The sequence below is a fragment of the Cariama cristata genome, unplaced genomic scaffold, assembly GCF_000690535.1.
Source record: "Cariama cristata isolate BGI_N322 unplaced genomic scaffold, ASM69053v1 scaffold11915, whole genome shotgun sequence".
Classification (NCBI taxonomy): domain Eukaryota; kingdom Metazoa; phylum Chordata; class Aves; order Cariamiformes; family Cariamidae; genus Cariama; species Cariama cristata.
This window is the reverse complement of record NW_009615787.1, coordinates 770-22,459: the sequence shown is the minus strand read 5'-3', so window position 1 is coordinate 22,459 and position 21,690 is coordinate 770. Positions and strand designations below refer to the sequence as shown.

Below are 21,690 nucleotides of genomic sequence, written 5' to 3'. Positions count from 1 at the left end.
GGTTCTTAAATTAGTAACCACAGTGATCGTTCTCATTTGAGAATAGTGTTCTTGATTACATGTGACATTTCTCGGTTGAGGATATCAGTGTTTTGCAACTTTTCATAGTAGCATTAGTAAGAAACTACGGTGTGATATGAACCTAGCACTTTCTTGCAGAAGGGTACTTTCAGTATAGCTATGAGTCATTTGAGAAGAGATTTTTAAACAATGTAAAGTCCCGATTTGAAGAGTGAAATATTAATAAATTACTAGTTTTATGTAAGTATAATTCATTATGATAAATAATGCAGAGTAATTTTTTTTTCTTTTAACAGTGAAAGCACGAACTGCCCAATTAGCCAAAATAAAGTGGGTTATAAATATTGTATTCTACGTCTTACAAGTAAGTAAATATTTTATTATGAATACAAATTACTAAACCAAATCCTCAGTAGTGTTACAATTCTCTCCTGCATTTATAGGCTGATGGTTAGTCACACAGGTGTTTGACATTCCAATGGCATGGTGCATGCCAAACTTGGAAGCGTTTCTTGAAATAGAAGGGAGCGATGTTGCTGATAAGGTCTGGTAGTTGTAGATGGAAAGAGTTTTGAGTTTCATTTTAGCTCTGTGTTTCTGGTTTTGAGATGACAAGATAGGAGTTTGTCTTAGCTCTTTAATCACTGGGGTTTTTTTTCATTTTTATATGGCACTGGATCCAGGAAAGTTCCGATACATGCAAATATATGTTACTTATGTTTTTGAAAACAAAATATGCTTTTGCTGAGGATGCAAATCTCCACTTACAGCTGCCACACATTTCCCCACGGTGCCTCATCAGATTGTCTCTGTAGTTCAGACTTGATGCCAAAGAATTATCTGCTACTAAGGATGATAGTGGTCAACGTGAAGATGTCCTTAGGGTAATGTTAAAGCCAGTTGGATTCCTAGCAGGCAAGGATTACGGCTAAAAGCAGTCATCAGAATTTAACAATTACTATTACTATGTTTGTCTACGCTAGATTGGAACCAGGGTCTCAAAGCAAGCAGGATTTTCCAATGTCTCACTGCTACCTTTGAGTATTGTTATAAATTTAAGGTCATGCTGAGTTTAAAAATATTTTGAACTTGCTTAAGAACAATGTAATATAACAAAGAAACTATTCCCTTTAATTACAATTTGCTATTTACTGTTTCAGAATAGCGGTGGAAATGTACTTTGATGTGTATTATTATCCAAGCTAATAAAAATCTCAATTCTAGGCTGCCTTGATGGTCTCTCTGATCTGGAAGTACTATTCTGAGCCAGTCACAGTGCTTCCAAGCAAATGGCTTGCTCCGTTGGAGCGCTTGGTGGCCTTTCCTACGGGGGTGGCAGGTAAGGACTGCACATTGGAAAAAAACACATTTCCCAAGGCCATGCGGATGCTAACAATGTAGTGACGAAGAGCATACACAGATTAAAAGCACCGCTTCTGTACGTTTCTTCTAACTCCCTTAATGCAGGGAGGAGTTTCAAACACTTGGTTAGCTGTTTCCTATGTATTCAATTCTTTTTCATTTAACTGGCAACAAAACAGGCTGTTTGTCATTTTTATTTCTTCTGAAACAGAGCAGCTTATATTCAATTCTTTTTCATTTAACTGGCAACGAAACAGGCTGTTTGTCATTTTTATTTCTTAGCAAACAGAGCAGCTTTATCTTTATATGGAATAGAGTCTGGAGAAGATTTCAAATTAGAAATATTTTTACATTAAGGACACCACTGAAATACTAGAATTGGATTTAAAAACAGGCAAATACTTCATAGGTCTGTATCGCTTACATGTGTTTCTTATAAATTGCTGGTGTTTCATAGTAGTGTAACTCCAGAGCGATGAAGTATGCTCTCTCTTGGCATTTTGTCTTGTCTGTTCCCAGCCTTTTTCCCATCGCACTTCTGTTGCATTTTTACCTACTTAAATCCTTCTCTTTTGGGCAGTTTTAACGAATTAATGATCAGAATGGTATCACAGGTTGTAGACACCTGTTTCAGAGTGAAAAGTGTGCTGGCTTGATACTAACGGGATAAGTAGGCCGAAAGAGGACAATGTAGTGTGGAAATTTACCTTCAAGCTAAAATGCTGCTGGTGAATCTTCATATTAGGCTTGCAAGTCCTAACTGCCTTAGAAGGAATTCCAAAATACTTTTTCGGAATTGTATGTTGTTGTATCTTTAATAGCTGTCTAGAGAATGATTTGTATCCAGCATGCTTGCTGGACAAGAGAAGAGTCTGCTTCTGTGCAGGGTCGGGGATTTACATTTTGGAGGAAATTTAGTTTTTACCTTGCTCGAATCTTGAATTTAGGTTCTAGCAAAGTATTCTGTTACTTGCCAAGCCTTTAACTTCAGCACCTTAGACATTTTCTGTTAGGTACGTAGCAAATGTTTGTAGCCATCAGGTTGTATGTATATACCACACTTCAGCTCATACTGATGTTATTTGGTACTCTTTTCCCCAGAAAATCTTCAGGTTTTCTCAGGACCAGCATGGATTAGCTGCCATTCCTTGCAGAGAGACATTTGTGTACAAAAAGAAAGATGTTTTGTTCCTGTTCACCTCATAACTCCTTAAGTTTCATTTTTTACACTTCCAAAGTTGTTTTCAGACACGTGTGTGCTTCAGCGTTATTAACGTGATGACTTAAATCGTGTTTTCTCTCTCTTTCAGGTGGTGTTGGAATTACATGTTGGCTTGTGGTTTGTAATAAAGTTGTAGCTATCATGCTACACCCTTTCAGCTGAAGGAATCCCAGTAATCCATGGAGTCCTCAACTACATTTCCATTGTCACTGTTTTAAATGAATAAAATAAAAAAAAAAAAAAAGAACTGTTGTCATTCATGAGACTAGGTCTGAGATAATCTTTGTTACTTCATTTGGATATGAGTCACTATTCCTTTTGATTTATTTTGTCTTTCCTTAGTTTGTTTTTCAGTTTGGTGGTCAGTTTTCAAATACCACCGTTATAGAACCTCACTTTGTGTCTGTTTTGACAAGTATGAACACTGATTCATGGCAGAACTGTAAGACTTTGTCGTGACATATATTCACCAAACTCTGAAAGTGTTGGATTTGTATTTTTAAGTTGGAAATGCACCGGCATTCGGAATTCATTTGGGAGCTTTGCTGTTTCTTTGCTGAATCATATGGTAGTTTCACCCAAAGGTGGGATTATATTTGGTGACAAGTGGTACTAGGGGATAGAGGTAGGTGGTTTGGTTGGCTTAGGGTAAAACAGAATTAGTTTCCTCCTTGTTATTTTTTTACACTAGAATTGGTGTATTCTTGGGCTGGCTTAGAAAATGCATTCTTGATATATACACAGAATCAACTTTTTATCTCTTAAGAGACTCACTCAGTTGCCAAATACATGGATGGTGGGGTACTTTTTCCTCCCTGACTTAAAATTTATTGGGACAGTTGCATTTTTTCCTACTTGTATTGATAACTGACCTTTCCTTCCTTGACATTTTTTCTGCTTCCCAAACTGAGTGAGGATCACTGACACTATTTCCTTCCACGTTTTGGGAGGAAAGCTCTGGCCAATCTTCTCCAGCTCCTGGTTAATAAAGAGAAGGTAGGAGACAGTGCTGTTCCTTCAGCAGATGACATTTCTGAGGACTTTAGTGTACCCTAAAGACAGTCCAGGATAGCCCGAACCGGCTAGGTAAATGTAAAAAGGCAAATTAGTGATTTAAATGTCTAAAGTAGTAACCAAATTGTAGCAAGCATGAGGAGGAGGAAAAACAATTTTCTGTTTTGGAGTAAATCCTTGGTGTATTTAGGTACAGGAAACGGCCACAAGATTTGAATTTAAAGGAGGACAGAATTCTTCCTAGTACTGTGCCTGTAGCATAGTGACAAAGTTACGTTACCTTCCATGCTGCAGTGATCTGCAACCCTGTCCTTGCTGCCCTATCAGAGAAACGGGTGGGTTGATAAAGTTCTTGTTCCGTACCTCTTTTTTTCTTTTTTTCTTTTTTCTTTTTTGACATGAGCCTGAACAAAGCTGGAGGGGAAACCTTCCCCTCGTCAGCTGGGCTTTGGTGAGGCTGGGTCAGCTTCCTGCTCCGTACAGTGGAATGCGGCTGTTGTGTAATTTCAGGTCCTTTGCTTTCCTGCGGGCAGGAAGGGGTGCACGTCCCTCCGTAATTAGCGCTGCATTTAGAAAGCAGTTCAAGAGGTCAGGATACATTGTGTGTACATATGCATGAAATGTTTTTTTTTTTTTAAAAAAGGTTAATTTAAAAACAAATCGGTTTGATATTACGGATTACATTTAGCCAACATGAAAATGGATGTATTAAATATCAAGAAAAAAAATGTTGTGATTGACTGTTATGTGTAATTGTGGTTTTATTAATGAAATAAAGCTTGTCAACCCATCTCAAGTTTTCTAAGCCATTTTTCAAAGTCTATTGCTGTTCTCCCCCCCAAAAAAAACCAACCCAACCCAACACCCCCCCCCATGTTCTTGCATACGGAGATACTGTTGGAATCGATGGGACTAATTTATTTGTAATTTTTTTTTAAGTATTTGGGACATTATTTAACTATGTCATTGACATACTTCTGAATCTAAAGATGTAGCTAATGATATTTCTACTTACCTTGTTAGGAAGTTTAGCACAGTGAAGTCATCATTTCAAATCTTCACGGTGGCGTTTGCTGTTTATCCACCCTTAGCGTGGGGTCATTAGACCCGCGGTTTGTTGGCTGCTCCAGTCAAACACTGGGGCGAGCAAGGGCAAAGAGGCTTTTGGTCGCCAGTCAGTACAAGCAGGAGCGCGGGGTTAGGTCTGGGTGTTTGCTCTTGGCTTTGGGAGAAGGGTAAAGGCATTGCGGAGCAGAAACACCTTCTCTGACGGCATGAAGTCATGCTTTCAAACCTGCCCACTGTACAGCTTAAGCACTACCTCCAGAAAAACCTTTGAAATTTTGAAAAGAAGCCTGCCCACTGTACAGCTTAAGCACTACCTTCAGAAAAAGCTTTGAAATTTTGAAAAGAAATATCCTGCAAGGAGGTTCAGATCTAAATGCCTCAACCACCTTTAAAAGCTTTTGCAGTGTAATGTTTTGAACTTTTTTTTAAGTCCTACTGCCTTTTAAAATTAATAGAATACACATAATTTTCCCTAACTTCACATCATTTTAGCAAGCGTTTCGTGAATTACTATGAAGAACAAAACATAATCCTCCTACCCTCGCTTATGTAACCTTAAACGCAGGATTTTTAAAGGCTTTTGGAGAACCGGGTATGCCTGACTTCTCCGAAACAATAGTTTACTCTTGCACATTCATCTTTGGATGTCAGCTGTGGAAGTTACCAGGCAAACTGCTTTGATAAGTTCTAACAGTGGAAAAGAATGAAGCTTTAGAGCTTTATAATGCTAGTGAAAACAATGTAATAGCAAATTACTTTTATTATGTGTGAATTCTAGAAGCTGTTTCAGGAGTGAAGAAAATAAAAAATTGTTTTATTGCATTGTTGGTACTAACCCAATAATGAGCCTTAGGAAAGCAGACTGCTCACTTCAGCTAGCTAACAAATAATCAATCAGCTTCAAAACTCACACTGCGGAGAGGATGCAAAAAACTGGAAATTACAAAACAAAGACTAACTTGGACACCTGCTAACAGGTAGAAATGTCGTAATTGTTAAGGCACTCCTAGTAAGACGCATATGCGTGCACATGCAGGCACACGGACCAAGGAGGGAAGAATGTTCCTTTGTGACAACTGATTCAACTCTTGTTTTGGAAAAATCATTGCAAGAAATGGTCAGTACTTGTAAGGTTGAATATGCATTTAATAAAGGTAAAAACATTTTTTAAAAAATATCTTAAATTATCCGTATTTCTAGAGTAAAGATAAGTTATAAGTTAACTAAATATAAAATACAATAATCAGTTTGTGTATTCTCAAGAGGTTACTTATAACAACTTCATTAGTGTCAGATGCTTTACGTTATGAACTAGGAGGGGTGGTTTGAAATTTGGCTTGTGTAACCCTCCATACTTTCCTTTCTCTTTCTTCATTACTCTCATGTCAGAACGGGAATGGTTGTCTCTCCAAACATAGCCTGGTCCGACGCGGTCTTTCATTAACAGATTTCACCAAATGTCGTTTGAGTGCAGCCTTCCGCTTCAGAACTCTCCTCCTGCCTTGTTTTGGGAACTTTACCAAAAGATGGTTCATATGGCCCAAAGGAATTTTCCACTTTGGATTCAGCTGTTTTACTGCAGTCCTGACCTGCATGTCTGCCGTTGCAAAGGCTGCCTTTTTTTGGTTTTGTACCTGATGTAAGAGGCCTGTGATGCAAATTCTCAGTGGCTTCTGAGAATATGTCTTTTTTTTGCAGCTTAATAGTTTTCTGTCTTGGATCTGGAGTTACACATTTACTCCCAGCCTTCTCACTGTTCCTTAGCTGCTCATCTGGCTTTTTTTCTTCTTTTTCATAGTCTTCCACTGCATCTTCCTCTTGATTGTTCTCTTTTACACCATCACTTAGAGAAGTTTGTTCAGTTTTCATCAGTTTTTTCACCTTCCGTTTAAGCAAGTCTGACTCTTTTAGTTTTTCTTCCATAAATTCCAAATAAACGTGTTCTTCTATCGGTTGTCTGCCCTTCCTTAAATACTCTAAAATGAAATATTGTGGGTTTTAGGAATGTTCTTAAATTGCCTAGGGCCATAAAGACTCATGAAGCATTAATGACAGCAAGTTTCACTTCCTTATTTCATTGGTTAAGTTCTTGTTATTGATGGGTTATGACAATGCTATTTACTGATACAACAGGATGGGGCAAGATTTAAACAAGATCATTGTGCCAGTGAATCCAGGTAAATATTTTTACCTTTTTAATTATTTTTAACTCCATTAAATAAATTAGCATGCAAATATAATCAGTAATGGCTAAATATAAAGCCAGAAAAGTCATGTACAACGCAACAGAGAAACCACTTGAGATCTGAACTCTAATTGTAATTTTCTTGCTTGTAAATGGAACTTAAATATATGAATGATTTTCTTTCCCTTAACTGACAACACAGTTGCTTGTTGCATGGAGCAGAATATACTGCAACTCTCCAACCTGTAAATGAGTTGGCTTCACTTTTTAGCAGAAAAAGGTACGGGTGTACCGAATGCCTACAGTAAAGACATTTGTCTGCTGCAGGGGACAAATTGTAAAAGGTTCTGTACTTTGGAGAGACTCGAAGAGTACCTCCAAAATGAGGTAGAGTCCAAGCGTAAAGGAGAAGCATGAAGTTGCAGTAACTAAAATAGCCAAGTAAGACTTCAGTAAGTTAGTCTAATGTCAGGAGTGAGAGAAAGTTGGAAGAGAGACTGACAGGCAGAGAAGAGAGATTCACAGGCAGAATCAGAAGACCTGTGTTTTCTGACAATTTTAAAAGGGGATTTCAAAGACAAATGATGACTTTGGTTATCCGGTGGGGTCTGGAAAGACTGCAGGCTGAAAAGGCAGAGTACAAAACACAGGAGTTAACGCATTCGAGACTACTAGCTCTGTTACGGATCTAGTCAGAGACCTCAACAACCTGTTTCACCTTCGTAAATGTGTGACCCTTAGGTCACGTAATATCTCCTACCATTTGTGAAGTATTTAGCACAGTGGCATTCAGACCTTGGTTCTTTCTACAGGCCTTACTATAACGAAAATAACATTAATATTTTTAGAAAGAAAAACTCAGATAAAGGAATAGATGCACAGGCTCCTTTTTTCTTCTGTTCTGTAGGATTTCTTCAAAATAAAGGTGTTTACAGAGGAGTCCCTTGCATATAGCTTTTATATGAGAACACGGTCAATGGCTGAGATTAACATATAATGAGGAGATACTCCCAGCCCTTCAAGAAGTCCTTTTCCTTTCTCAGCAACAGATCCTGAGCCAGAAATACACATTGACATCAGCTATGATGAAGATTCAGAACCAACAATTTGAGATGAGTATTTGATTAGTGTAAAGTTAACAAACTACTAACTACCGTATACTTTTACAGATGAAGCACTGACTTTTTACCAACACGACCAGGAACTGCTTTGAGAAGCACAGCAGTGTGAGGATGCCTTATACCACCAGCAGCCGGGTTTCAGCAACTCTTAATAGGTTATTTTGTCGAACTAGGTCCTGTCAGTCAGGTGCCGGCTAATGGCTGTCAGCCCCACGTTAATTACCAATACCATCGGTTCACTCAACTTTTGAAAAGATCAAATGAGTTTCTGAGAAAAAGGTTAAAATATACCTCTATGTCTTCTGTTACAAGGTTCTGGATTTGGTATTTGCTTGGTTGATTGCTCTTCTGTTCTACATTGGGCATCTGTGGATGCTTCATTTGCTTTAGCTTTTTGATTCTTAACTTCTGAAGACTTTTTCTCCTGTAATTGGCAATTAAAGGTAAAAATAATGAGGGAATACTTGTTTAGTGACTTTTCAAGGTACACAGTCAGTGCAATACTTATAAAATTATTACTAATTTCTATTACTATTATATTCTTATTTTGTATCACAATGATTTTCCTACATATTTTCTGTAATTTAATTACATTCACACAAAATCCACATCCCAGAAAGTTAAGATGACGGATCAGGCTTTTCAGGCATGTTACTGAAACTTAGGGAATAACATACAGCTTAGCTGAGAGTTTAAACAAGAGCTTGGATCCCGATCTTTCATACCTTTTTTAGCTGAATCAGACTTTTTGCAGTTTTCTGAGTTTGGTACTGTGCCAGCAGTGGTAATGGAAATCTCTGTTTCTCTACTGGTACTGATCTGTTTATACCAAGACCTATTGAAAAAGGACAACCGTTAGTAATACAGTACTTTCTGGAATTATATTGTTGGTATAAACAAAAGATATCTTTGATGACTGAGAATACTAATATGTGGCCTAGGATTTAAACATTTTTTTGCAACATGTTTAATGCCCTTTAATAAAGAAATGCTTTGTTCTGCCCCATCTATAAATGCTGAAACCGGAACACAAACATAGCCACCTGGACTTCTGAGCATTTTCATCCGTACATCAGTATATCATAAATATACTTAAGTTTTAGATCTACAAAGTCCTGTTCAGACAGAATATGCAGTCAGACAAATATGTCTATACCATAGAGCCCGCATGGGCTTAATTTGTGTGGTAACATTCTAACGTAAATTTAAGAGGTCTGGTATGAGGCCTTAGCTTTCAGGTTCCTAAATTCAGCTATTACAGAGTATAATAAACATGCTTGCTTTTATGCCTTCTGATTTGGTTACTCACCTTTCTGAAAGCTAAGCACTTATGTAAGGCTTTATGGAACCAAACTCTTCAGAGGAAATGCTTAACACTCTTTGAAATATCTACGGTCTTTGAAAAGAGATTCCAAGGGAGTGATTGAATGAAACATTTAAAGAAATAGCTGAATGGAGATGGGATGGGGAAGGTGAGTATATTGTTCTCTTATTCTGTTTTTAGAACAGTTTTGATACGAGTACAGTAGCTGAGAAAGTCGCTAGCACAGCAGCAAAAATGTGATCTTACCTACATCAACATTCAACGTTATTCCCAGTTTTGATCTCTGAAATCAGAGGAAGATTCTCCATAAAAACGGTGATTTTCAAATGTTTGCAGTTTGGTGGTAAGTAGGATGTTGATAACCACTTTGAGGATTACTCTTGAAGGAATGGCTCTGATGATGTGGAGTTTTGGATGTGGATGTGGAGATGTGGAATTAGTTTTCCCTTTTCAAAGGCAACCAGCAAATAGTTACTTCAGCAGCTTTTTCATCAGGAATCAGCGGAGTGTTCCTCAAACTCAGAACTAGAGGGAGCTGTACCTCTAGGTGAGCTGGTGTGACCTTCCCACAACCCAGCAAACTTTGCTCTCATGAAGAGCTCATGAAATTAATGGCTTCACTCAATAAATTAATTTTATTTATCTTCATAGAGCTTCCTGATAACCTAAGCAAGCCTACCTTCAGCTATTTATCAAGAGTGTTACAAAATGCAGCCCCACATTTCTTTCTTTCTTTCCTGCTGGGTAAACATTTTTGCAAATGCAGAAGAGAAAATAATTACTTGAGGAAATAGTTCTTCCTAAGTCTGTTGTGGGAAAATTCAAGTCAATAGTGAAAAGGAAAAACAATTGTCAGGAATTCCAGTTCTAGATTTCTAAATCATCTGTTTCCTTTAACTGGCAGAGAATGAAACCTTTCTTGGCCAAAAATACCAAAAGAACAGACAACTTTGCTTGGAACATTTTCATTACAAAATATCTGGTCTCTCTCCAACTAAGCTCCATTATTTTGCTTAAAGAAAAGAAGAACTTCAATAGTAATCAGTGATGTAAGTTCTGTAATTTAAACAATATTGTACAAGTCCATATGTGAGTAAAATTTTTAAAAACCCACAGTTATGTGACGTAACTAAAACTGCAATTCAGAGCGTCATAGAAAAAACGTGTCTGACTTGGAATGAGAAGCAGGAATTTGTGTTCCTTAATTTTGCGACTTGAATTACCAACCTTTTCCCTGTAGTTCACTTGTAGTTAAGGCAGAGTAATGGATTTGCAAAGGCAATGAAGAGGAAAGAAATAAGCAACTGACTATGATTAAGACTTTGTACTGATAACCATAATTTGAAGAATTCTGTGGGCATGTGCGGTATTTCCAGCAGATATGCTTGCTACCATGTCAATTTTAAGTGCTCTTCTGTACCCATATGAAGAAAGTTCCAATTCCTCCTTCAGTTTAGGAGCAGGAATATCTGACCAGTATTTTAAAGAGGTGCTTAACCCAGGGAAGTCAATGTTCAGATCATTATCCAAAATTAAGGCTGTAAGTTTTTTGTGCAGAAAGCTCTCCTTTAAGATACTGACAGGATGTTTATGATCCTGAGTAGGAGGCAAAATATTACTTTCAATGTGGGGAAAGTACGTGAAATCTGTTTATTAGTTTCTGTATAAAACACATTTATTAGTAAATTCAGATACTACATCTAAATCATATGACAATCAGAAATCTGTAAGTGCTTCACGAAAACTGTCGTCTTCAACATTTTTGCCCCTGATGAATACAGTGAGCACATGGGCGACCTAACAGGTCTTGGCTTGTATGTTTTGTAATTGGTTTTAGCTGCTGCTCCCTCAGTTCAAGGGGTGGGATCCACTTGCCTGAACGCAGGCGCCTCATGCTATTTGAGATGCCCTCAAGCATTAAAGGTATCCACATAAGGCTGGCCGATATTACACAGGACTGACAGGATGCCCGTGTCCTTCTGGAACAACAAGTACAGGGCCAGGCAGAATGTGCTAGGACATCTCAAATGGCACTGGATGCCTATAATTAGGCAGTTGAATCCCACACAAGGTAGCTGCTCTTGGAATGTTTGATAGACAAGATTGCATCTAATATAGATATTTCTCGCCAATATCTGTCTGAGCATCCATGCGAAAGAAATACTCTTCACTAAAGAGCTCTTTCTTCCTTGATACAATTAACTTTCTATTGTTCTTTTCTAGCATTCTCCGGTATCATTCTAAATAACATCAATTCTGTGGATAGAATTAATTGAGAGGATATGCAATAACTGGGTTATTACGATCTCTGGTTGCCCATTTAAATTTACTTATGCTAAAAAACAAAGGACTACCAAGGATAAACATTCCCTTCTCCCAAATAAGCTGACAGTATGCTCGTCATACTGGCCTTTAAACTTCCTAATCCTTGTATCTGAAAATTCTTCCTCTCCTTTCACCCCAACAAAATGCAAGTTGCAGGAACTTCAATAATGGACACTGAAGCATCTCTGCTATTTGTAAGTTAGAGGGTCTAAGGATTTTCAAGATGAGAAAACAGTTTTTAAACGCTCAAATAAATTAATTATTTTTGCTCATATAAAAGCACTTTGAAAGTCTGTACTAAAACTAGGAACTTGCTGCAGGAGGGTCGTTCGTGAGGTGCTTTGAGTTAGTGAGCCACACTGTGGGAATTCTAGGTCTGGGGTGACCGATTCTCCAGGCCAAGTCAAAGGGAACAGCCTGAACAAAAATTAGTCTGCAAAAGCTGTGTGGACTGATAGTTTTACCTTACTAAAAACCAAACAGGCGAACAGCTCTTGATGCAAACAGACACTTGAAATAGCAGCACTACTTCAGTGTCACTGTTAGTATACTAAAACCATGTATGCTAAATGCTATTCATGATGAAAATTGGGTTAAATATTAAAAACAGGTTACGTATTTGTATTCATAAAATACATGAGCAAAAACTAAGCACTTCCCTTTCAATTACATGTGACAGAATGTTTTTAGCCCATATAAAAGTACTATATTGGCTTTTATTTTGGAATATACGTCCCAGTTATAAAACAATGTACGTTTCACATAACTAAAGAAAAAAGGAAAATGAATATACACGTACTTTTTTCATGAGGTACTGAGTCACATTTGTCTTTTGGGTTTTTACGCATCCAGTTCGCATAGGTATTTTGTATATAAAGTTGCCGATCCTTTTCCTGAGAAGCAAATAAACGCTATTAAACTTCTAATAGGCCTTAAGAATTACTTTTTACCAGCTTAATTTTCTGGTGTTGGGAGAAAACTGTCAGTGATTTTGCTTTGTGCCAGGCCATGAGGTGACTTTGCCATTTATATAAATAGGAATCTGTCATTTTCCTTCATGAGCCAAACCAAAATCCTCCCTTTGTAAGGCTAAGAACACATCTGTATACCTACATCATCTTTTTCATAACACAATGTTCAGAAGATGAAGTCTTCTCTACCGATTTTTTCATTTTTGTTCTTAGTTATTTTTTTCAGACTAAGTAATTTTTGGCTTTACTTCCTTTTTTTAAAAAAATTATCTACTCAGTGCCCTTGGTTACTACGTGCTCAGTTCTGTTTTACAACCTATTGCTTGGAAGATGACATAAACTTTGGAGGCACACTTTTTAAATTTATTTATCAAGACTCCTCTTTCCTTACTGAAATCTGTCTTACAGGCGGAAGAGAGACTTCAGTAACACCCTCCGTTTTTAGTGTGAAAGATAGGAGCTACATTTACCTTGGAGATAAAGGTTGTCCTGAAAGTGTGTCTGAATACCTTGAGCGGTCTGAATGAGCCAAACTATGAATGTGTAAGAATAAACTCTGTTCTGGCACAGAAATAGGGTTAATAAGCACGTCTGGCTTTGTGGTAAAACAACAGAAGGTTTTGTGAACCTAAATACAACTAAGAGAACTGGTCACACATAGAAAACTGTGGAAACCCCATGAAACAGAACGATTTTAGAGAAGCATTAAGGTGAGGGCTGCACTTTAGAATAATTTGCATTTTGAAACAGTTTTACATCAGTGTTCCTGGGAATATAATTACTCCCGTCTCCCAGATCTGCACATACAGGAGGAGATCTGACCCTGGCAGGGAAATAAGCCTGCAAGTGCTCTTGGGGACACTTTGATACTGGGCCCGGGAAGAGCACCGCACTTTTTCCCTTTCCCAACAGCTCACTGGGCTTTTGCAACTGGGCAGCCTGGCTGCTGCCAAATACCAGGAGAAAAGTTTCTGCACCTGATACACAGGTAAGAGGGACAAACAATGCCCCTGTACAGAAATGCAAATCTCCATGAATCCTCAGGAGTTGCCTGTTCTGTCCTTTACAATGTCTGGGAAAACTCCTCATAACAACATCTTTCACAGACGTTTGAGTCCATTTAGAAAGAGAAAGCTCCCTAGCGGGGTCAACCGATGGATCGGTCACTTTACACTGAAATAAAAAAGGTATATTTCAACGGTGTTACAAACACAGTTCAAATTATCAAAAACACACAAGGGTTTAAATGTTTTCTGGAACATGTACTGTCTTTCTCGTTTACAACTCATATGACATACCATTCATGGCAGTTTTGTTTCTATTTCTATTTAGTGTTACTTTTAGGTTTTCCTGTACGTTGGTGTACAAGCGTTGCAGTAAGTGTTGCACTGGACATATTTCTCCCAAAAATATTTGTCTAAAAACCAAGCTGGAATTGAAACAAACTATTGAAACGTTTACGTAAGTCTTTTTGTTGAACTCTAGTTTTGCGGATTGTAATATCTGTCTCATTTTGATTCAAAAGTGTTTCTGTAAGGGAGCTCATTTAAAGTTAGTAGAAGAATATATTGACCTGGATCTATCAAAATGGTAACAAGTTGGCGTGGATTATTTGTTCAAATGGTGATGCATTAATCTCTCTTTCGATTAGTTATTGAACTACTTTGACCTTTTGACAAACAGACCCTACAAAAACTTCATAATTTGATATTTTCACCTTTTTTGGTAGATTATAGACTCAACCAGGAAACAAAAATTACATTTTAAACAATATAAAAGAGGCAAAAGGAATAGGTAACATTAAATACTTGAATTTTTTTGTAGGAACAGAAACCTGTTTAAAATCCTGATTACCTTAATTAGTTGGTGAAGACACCTAATTTCTGTGTTCATGTTCTTTGTAATTATCCCAACTTCCACAGCTTTTTTGTTCTCAATTGCCAGCTGACGACTAAAGATGATACTGTTCAACTTCAGCTGCTGTTCTAGGCTCTTAAAAAAATTACATATTTTACCATATGGATGTACTCAGTATGACTGTTGAAAAATTCCAGTTCTTACCAGATTTAGACAATAAGCATGTTAATATAATGAAGAGTAAGCTTCTAATAATTATATTCTATTGTAAACAATGCATGAAATTATAATAAAGTACCTGAAAAATTACTTTAAAAATGAGCAAAAACTGATTTAAAACCTAATTTCACTAAACAAAAAAAAGTATATTTGGCATTCAAACATAAAAAATAAGGTTGTACATTACCTTTCTGATGGCTTAATGAATACAATCATCTTTGAGAAATATTAAGACAACATTTCTGTTCACACTGAGATCTATCTATGTGGCAGCATAAGGAAGCTTAGTGTAAATGAAAACCAGGTAATTTATTGAGTACTTTATCATCAGAACCCAGTGTCATGCACTGAAATTACAGTTACTAAGACTGTAAGCTGGACACCCAACCCTGCATCTCATAGAAATATAGCTTCTCATTAGGACTTCTGTAAATAGAAAGTTTTCAAAAGAGAGTCTGAATTCAGCTGTTTATATTTTCATTTTCTTTCATGTAACAAATGTACTTCAGACCTAGCTGTTTAGACGGTGAAATGCCTCTAAGATTACCTGGCTCTTTATTTAATTCTATGCATAATATGTCCTATAGAAAATAGAAATTAATTCCTGGAGGACAATGGAAATTTCACTCTTCCAGTTTCGTATTAAAAACTGTATTCCGACCTTTTTGTGAAAGGTTCAATAGGAGTAAAGAAGCATGAGATATTAAAAGGAGCTGAAATATCTCCTCTTAAACTCCCACCAGGCTTTTACTACAGTTGCATAATAAACCAACACTAGAACCAACCCTAAAATCTGGGACGCCTGATTACTGCCTAATTCAGCAGCCACCCTACAGCCGACCACGGTGAGTGACAGTAATTAGTGAACTAAGATGCAGGTATGTCCATACTGCCCACCAGCACCACGTAAAAATAACAGTGCTAGTTCCAGACAAGCCAGCTTTGGTTGTCCAAGGAAGCAGATGAGCAGGACCCTGGTGTTGTCCCTGTATGACTAATCCTGTGCTCTGCCCAGGTAAATTAAGGTCCATGCTATTGTGGCGAGACAGCTCAAGCAAGCCTGGGTACCCCACGCTGCTGGCAGGGAACAGAGTAGACACTCTGCTGAAGATTGCTCTCCAGCTATATGCTACGCTTCTGATCTAACAGGGTTAAGGCATACGACTTAATTCCTAAAAAGCTCTTTATTGCCAAACTTAATCTACTTATACATTTCTGCCCAATTTAGAACACTGGAAGGTGGTACTACTGCCATTACACTCAGGACAGCATTGGATTAAAAAGAATGTACAATGGTACAGGACTGTATCAGAATCATCAACATGACAAGAAGCAGCTAAAAACTTTCCACTATTCTTGCACAGAATCCTATTATTGTTCCACAAATACAATGGTATGCACATATTACCTGTATTCTCTTATCATTCACTTCCGTTTTTTCTGCAATGGCTGATAATCTACGATCAAGTTCCTCTTTCTCTGCAAGAGTTTTGTCTTCTGAAAGCATATGTAAGGTCTGCAAAGCATTTTTAGCTTTCAGCAGCTCTGCTTCAACTGTTCTGATCTTCCTGGACGTATTTTTCTCGTTCTCCTGAGACACCCTCAGGAGTTTCCTTAAAGATTTCACCTCATTATCATGACTTGCTAAAAGATGCGGCAAGTTATTTTTTGAATTATTGTATCTACCAATTGCTTTCAAGTGTCGACACTGAAGCTGTTTCAAAATGTGGTTTTCTGAGCTTGATTGTTCTAATTTGTGTTGTAACTCAAATATTTCATTCTTCAGATCTTTAATTTCATAAAGTGCTGCTCCTATTTGCTGAGCCAATGCATATGTGTCCTGGGAAGTCACACTACTCTGCAGGCTTAAAAATGAAGGATCCTCACGTGGTATCTTCTCAGCTGTCAATTTTTTTCCTCCTGCATTCAGACCAAAGTAAACTGGCATTGATATACAGCAATTATTTGAGACAGCAAAATCACTGTATGTCTCTACTGCTTACATAAGCTCATATACTACTCATCCAAGCTACTTAACAGAGGAATATTTGACAAAATGCCCAAGATCTATATTAAGACTCCAATGTACAAGTATTTCACAGATAAAAGCATTCAAGATTTTATATCTCTGTGTGTGCATTTATGTGGCTGCACTGGGCGAGCTAATTAGGTCTATAGGAGAACAAGGTTCCCTCCTTTCCTCCTCTGAAGCCGTTTTCATTCGAAACAGCCATCATGCTCACTTTCCATTAAGAAGGGTAACTACACAGGCGGTGCCTTCTGAGGCAAACAGCAATAATACTCTGGGAATAACGTAGTAAAGTATGTTTATGTTAACACATTACTTCAGTATCAATGGAAATATATTTTTTCTTTGTAAATCATGCAGTTCACTAATGTAGGCATGATCTGGGGACTGAAGAACCAAATTCAACCTATCTAGAAAGATTCCCAAGAGGGAGGACCTACACCTTGAGTAGGAGTGTGATAGAAAAAACCACAACATAATAATCTACAGGTCTGCAAGAACTCAAAACCCAAGGTGACCACAACAGCACATGGTTACATTTCTCTGCAGCTAGGATTTATAACCAGCTTTCTAGAATTTTCAAGTCAGCTTTAAACTGAACTACATTTTTAAACCTTACATGCTGATTAGTATGGAACATTTATGCCGTCGTGTATGCTGTTTCTGTACAGCAATTGAAAAACATCTTTATAGGCTAGCACCCAAAGTGTATTACTGTCACTTGCCTTTCTTTATGGCCAGCATTCTGAGTGAATTACTCTCGTTTTCCTTTCCTGAAACATAATTAGAATTTGAAAATAGTCAAGACTGTAAATTTGAGCGTGTTCCCCTTTTTCAGGCATATATTAAATTTCACTATAGCTCTCATGACATTTCAAGCACTATTTTGTTAGAAGTTTATTATAATAATTTATAGATCACATAACATTTTATGGATAAAATACGCAAGGTCCTAACCTAAAAAACACCAGAGGAAAAAGACAGATCTTTTCAAGCAATTCTGTTGACTCCAACGAGCGTACTGCACACAAACTCCTTCCAGGAGCAGGCCCCAACCAGAACAACCCATTGCAAACCAGTGGTAGGAAAAGCAAAGCAGGACGCTGCCTCGGGCACCACCACGCCATGGCCTCGCTGCTTCCATGACCTAAGCCAGAACAGTGGAAAGCTACGGAAAGAGCGTTATCTAGGAAAAGAGAGATGTGTGGGGCAGCAGCTCCAGTGGGGAAAGGGCTCTTCCCTGCAGCTGCAGCTCTCTCCATGGCAGGGCCCACAGTCGGGCCTGGGTCTGATACCCCTGGGCCTGGGGCGCGAGGCAGCATGTTAGAGGAAAGTACGAAGGGGGTCGGTTATACCATTCTGTCTGTCCTTTGCTCTTATTCCTCAAATACCTGACCCACTCCTCGGTTTCAGGGTACAAACTAGATGGTGTTTGTTCTGACAGTCGTGCTGCCGGAGGAGAGAAAGCAGGGGCAAGCTGGCAGGACCACGCTCACAGAGCCGGACGGGGAGAACAGACTATCAAATTCAATGTGGTGATAGCAAAAGGAAAGGACAGAGAGAATCTGGGATTAGGAATCAAAAGGAGGACAGACTGTGATTTGGGCAGGGAAGTTATTTTTTTTACATATGTTTTAAATGGATTAAGAAGGACTATCACGGAGGTTCAAGTAAAGAGAAAATAAATGATAGCAGTCAGTTGAGGTCAGACATGTTCAAGACCTTCTGCAGTGAGCAAAATTAACAGATGCTGTGAAAAAAAAACCTCACCAGAGGTAAAAACCAAAGCAAATGGAAGGTACGCAAGTATCACACCTGCATGTTCTCTGTAATAGGATTCCACTGCAGGAAGACTACAATAGGACCACAGATGTTGACACACAAATATTTGCAAAATGAGAACAACCACTACATTCCTATTTTGTTTTGCCAGAATAGAATGAAAGGATGTAAAAGAAATGGGAAAATAACTACCTGCAAAAGCTGACAAAAATACTGTAAAATCTATACATGTCTATACAGGGTGAAAATGCAGGTTATAATTGTGTTCCTGGGAAACTGATCATTTCAAGTAGCCATGAACAAGCAAAAATAACCACTTAAAACATCCAACACAGGTAGTAGCCAATAATGATTCTTTTGCTAAGCATATAACTTATATAATAGAAGAGAGAACCAGTGGTTCCGCTCTCTTTTTTTAGGTTGATTTGCATCTTGTAGATTTGGTAGATCTAGATGAAATTTTGAAGCTCAGTAGGAAAAGGGTCATTGGTTTTACACTCATTTTTTGACACGGCATGGTGGGATTTAAGAAAGTATGGGTCTAGATATGAAAACATGCAGACATTAAAAGATTCTTCACTGTTAACTTTTACATAAAGGGAATATATTTGTGCTATATGGTCATTCCATTGAAGCACAATTTTACATGATACACCATGACTAAGCTGGCCAAAACATGGCTTTTTTGATCAAAACAGACACTTTTGCGCAGACATATAATTTTTGACTGACTTTCCTCAGGAAGGGCTTTTTCAGACTCATCATGTGATGCATGGTCAAAACCAGAAACTGCAGTATATGTGGGGGAGCCATTTTCAAGTCCTTAGATTAAAACTGAGGAATAAGGATTGCAAAGGTGCTCCCACATCTCAGGTGATTATCCTGCCTCTTGGATCATCGGGTATTACGGGGTAACACAGCAGGGACTCTCTATCTCACTTCTCTCTCCTTCCTAGTGTCTGGAACATCATTCATTACTTTTCTTCACTGAAAAACTGATTCCCCTGTCTTCCTAATTACTGAAAAAATGCCAAAGAAAGGGGACAGCTATATTTCTCAAGAGAGCCTCATTTTACTGCTACGAGAAAGCACAGTACCTTTTTTATCATCTTGGGGGAAGACGCACTCTTCCCTTCCCTTCTTTTCCCTTCCCTTCTTTTCCTTCTTTTCCTTTTTCTTCTTTTCCTTTTCCTGTGTTTTCTTCTCTTCAGCTCCTGATATTTCAAAATGTTTGCTGCTTCTAACTGTTTCAGAGCAAGTCACTGGCAAAGCCTGCAGGGTTTTCACTTCTGTAATCTCTACTGCATCACCTGCGATCATGACCTCTGCTACAGCTGCTGCTTCTGATACTTCTGTGCTTTAGGGAATCCTTTGTATCCCTGCTTTTTGTGCCGTGTTCTGACTTAATATCCTCTGTCATTAAAATATGGAGGAAACAATCATCTGAGTTCACCACTGTGTAATGGTAGAAGACTTCAAAGTTGTCCTCTGTAACCTATCAGGAAGCAGAATGTTATTGACTTGTTTACAGTTAACATAAACAATATTAGTGCTCAACTATATTAAAGGATGCTAAGAAACACTACGTTCCCCTTAAAAAAACCCAGTCATTACTCTTTAACCCTTTAAAAATAATCATGTGGTAAATAATGTAAGCAAATAGTAAGTGGGCAAGCTTTTTTCCAGTATGAACTGCAATATGAAATACTCCGGGTTTTATTTCAGAGTTTACTATGACACTGGCATGTATTTTCTAAAGATTTACAAGGTACTACCATTCCAATAGAAATAGATACCATAGTTTATTTCCTGTAATGTATACATTTTCTCCATGATTAATGTAATTTAAAAGAAGTGTAATTGTATTTACGCTCAATACCTACAAAGTGCTTTACAATATTAAAAAAAGAATTGTTTAAGTCTCTAGAAACTGGCTATCTCTAACTGTGTTTTTATAGTATTTTTAGCTTTCCATTCCTGTCATAAAAATATCATAGTCATATTTTTCAATAATTACATAAAAAAATCAGATCACAAAATTAACTTATGCATTAAAATAGGAAAAAAATGTCTTAGCTGCTATATTAACATTATAGGTAGAGGATATAGCAGCACCTGAAGCTGCACAACAGAGTATCTGACTTTTAGAGACTGAAATAAAGGTTTTCTTAAACTTTTGGGATGTTGTTTATTGATTTTCAAATCAGAATTGTTTGTAAAAACTAAAAAGCTTGCTAAATAAAACCTCGCAATGTAATAAAAGTGTCTCTGCACAATTTCAGAAGAAACATTAGGGAAAATGTCAGTGGTTTTTTAATGAAAACAATTTCTTCACAGCCTAACTGTACTTAACACATTTGTTTGCTTTTGAAAATGCTGCAAGACACTTAACCTCCATGTCTACGCACCCACATAACTTGGAAAATATCACCTATAATGCACTGTTGTTGTCAGAGATGTGGTTCTCTCATGAGATGATGATCTCATTTTGTTTGATCAGGTTCTAAGTAACATTGCTGCTTCCTCTGGAATTTTCTTTTCTCAATAGTCCAATTTTCAAACAAAATTTTGTTTGAACTCTCCTAATTGTTTGGCTTTTTAAAAAACATATATTTCACATAAAATATAGAATGCTGACTAACTTTCTATTTCTTTGTGAAGATCTGTTACACCTCAATTTTTTTCCCTACTGAAGCTACTGCAGAGCAGAAGAACAAATTAATTCATACTCCTGGCAGCACTATTTAAATACTGTGGTTCTGGTAAAAATTATTTCTTGGGATATGGTTCAATCAGTTTAATTTTCTTAATATCACATGAAGACTACTCTGAGACCATAGTTTTACAGATGCCGAATTCTACGTAGTAGTAGAATAAGTTGTATATTTGGGGGGCTCTAAAAGGGGTGTTAAATTATTGTTTTGATTCAGATGGATTTTAACAATTAGCCTTCACTAAACAATGAGAAGATATTTTTAGAACATTGTAACTCCTTTGATGTAATTTTTTCTTTGTGGTGGCGTTTTATATGAAATTAAATTTCTTAAAGGGGAGAGGGGAATCACATAATTCCCGAATAAAATTAAAAAGTGTAATTTAGGATTGCACAAAATATTCTAGGTTGAATCAAAACAGTTTCTTTACTCTTCACTTCCTTACATGAACAACTGTTCCCTGTGGAAGGCTCAAG

General features: G+C 37.5%; 2 protein-coding genes across 2 annotated transcripts; one reads left to right on the top strand and one right to left on the bottom strand.

Annotated features, from left to right (window-relative positions):
* Positions 1-317: 317 nt before the first annotated feature.
* Positions 318-2,767, top strand: WRB (tryptophan rich basic protein; the record flags this gene model as incomplete). Its single annotated transcript, XM_009699954.1, has 3 exons — positions 318-385; positions 1,246-1,360; positions 2,694-2,767. Coding segments are annotated over 3 exons (257 nt in total), but the record flags the coding sequence as incomplete, so codon positions are not given.
* Positions 2,768-6,127: 3,360 nt separating this feature from the next.
* Positions 6,128-19,820, bottom strand: LCA5L (Leber congenital amaurosis 5-like). Its single transcript, XM_009699953.1, has 7 exons — positions 19,655-19,820; positions 16,098-16,630; positions 14,468-14,605; positions 12,442-12,535; positions 8,719-8,828; positions 8,285-8,417; positions 6,128-6,663 (listed from the first exon to the last, which is right to left on the bottom strand). The coding sequence occupies exons 1-7, from the start codon at positions 19,818-19,820 to the stop codon at positions 6,128-6,130; spliced, it is 1,710 nt and encodes a 569-aa protein (XP_009698255.1).
* Positions 19,821-21,690: the final 1,870 nt, after the last annotated feature.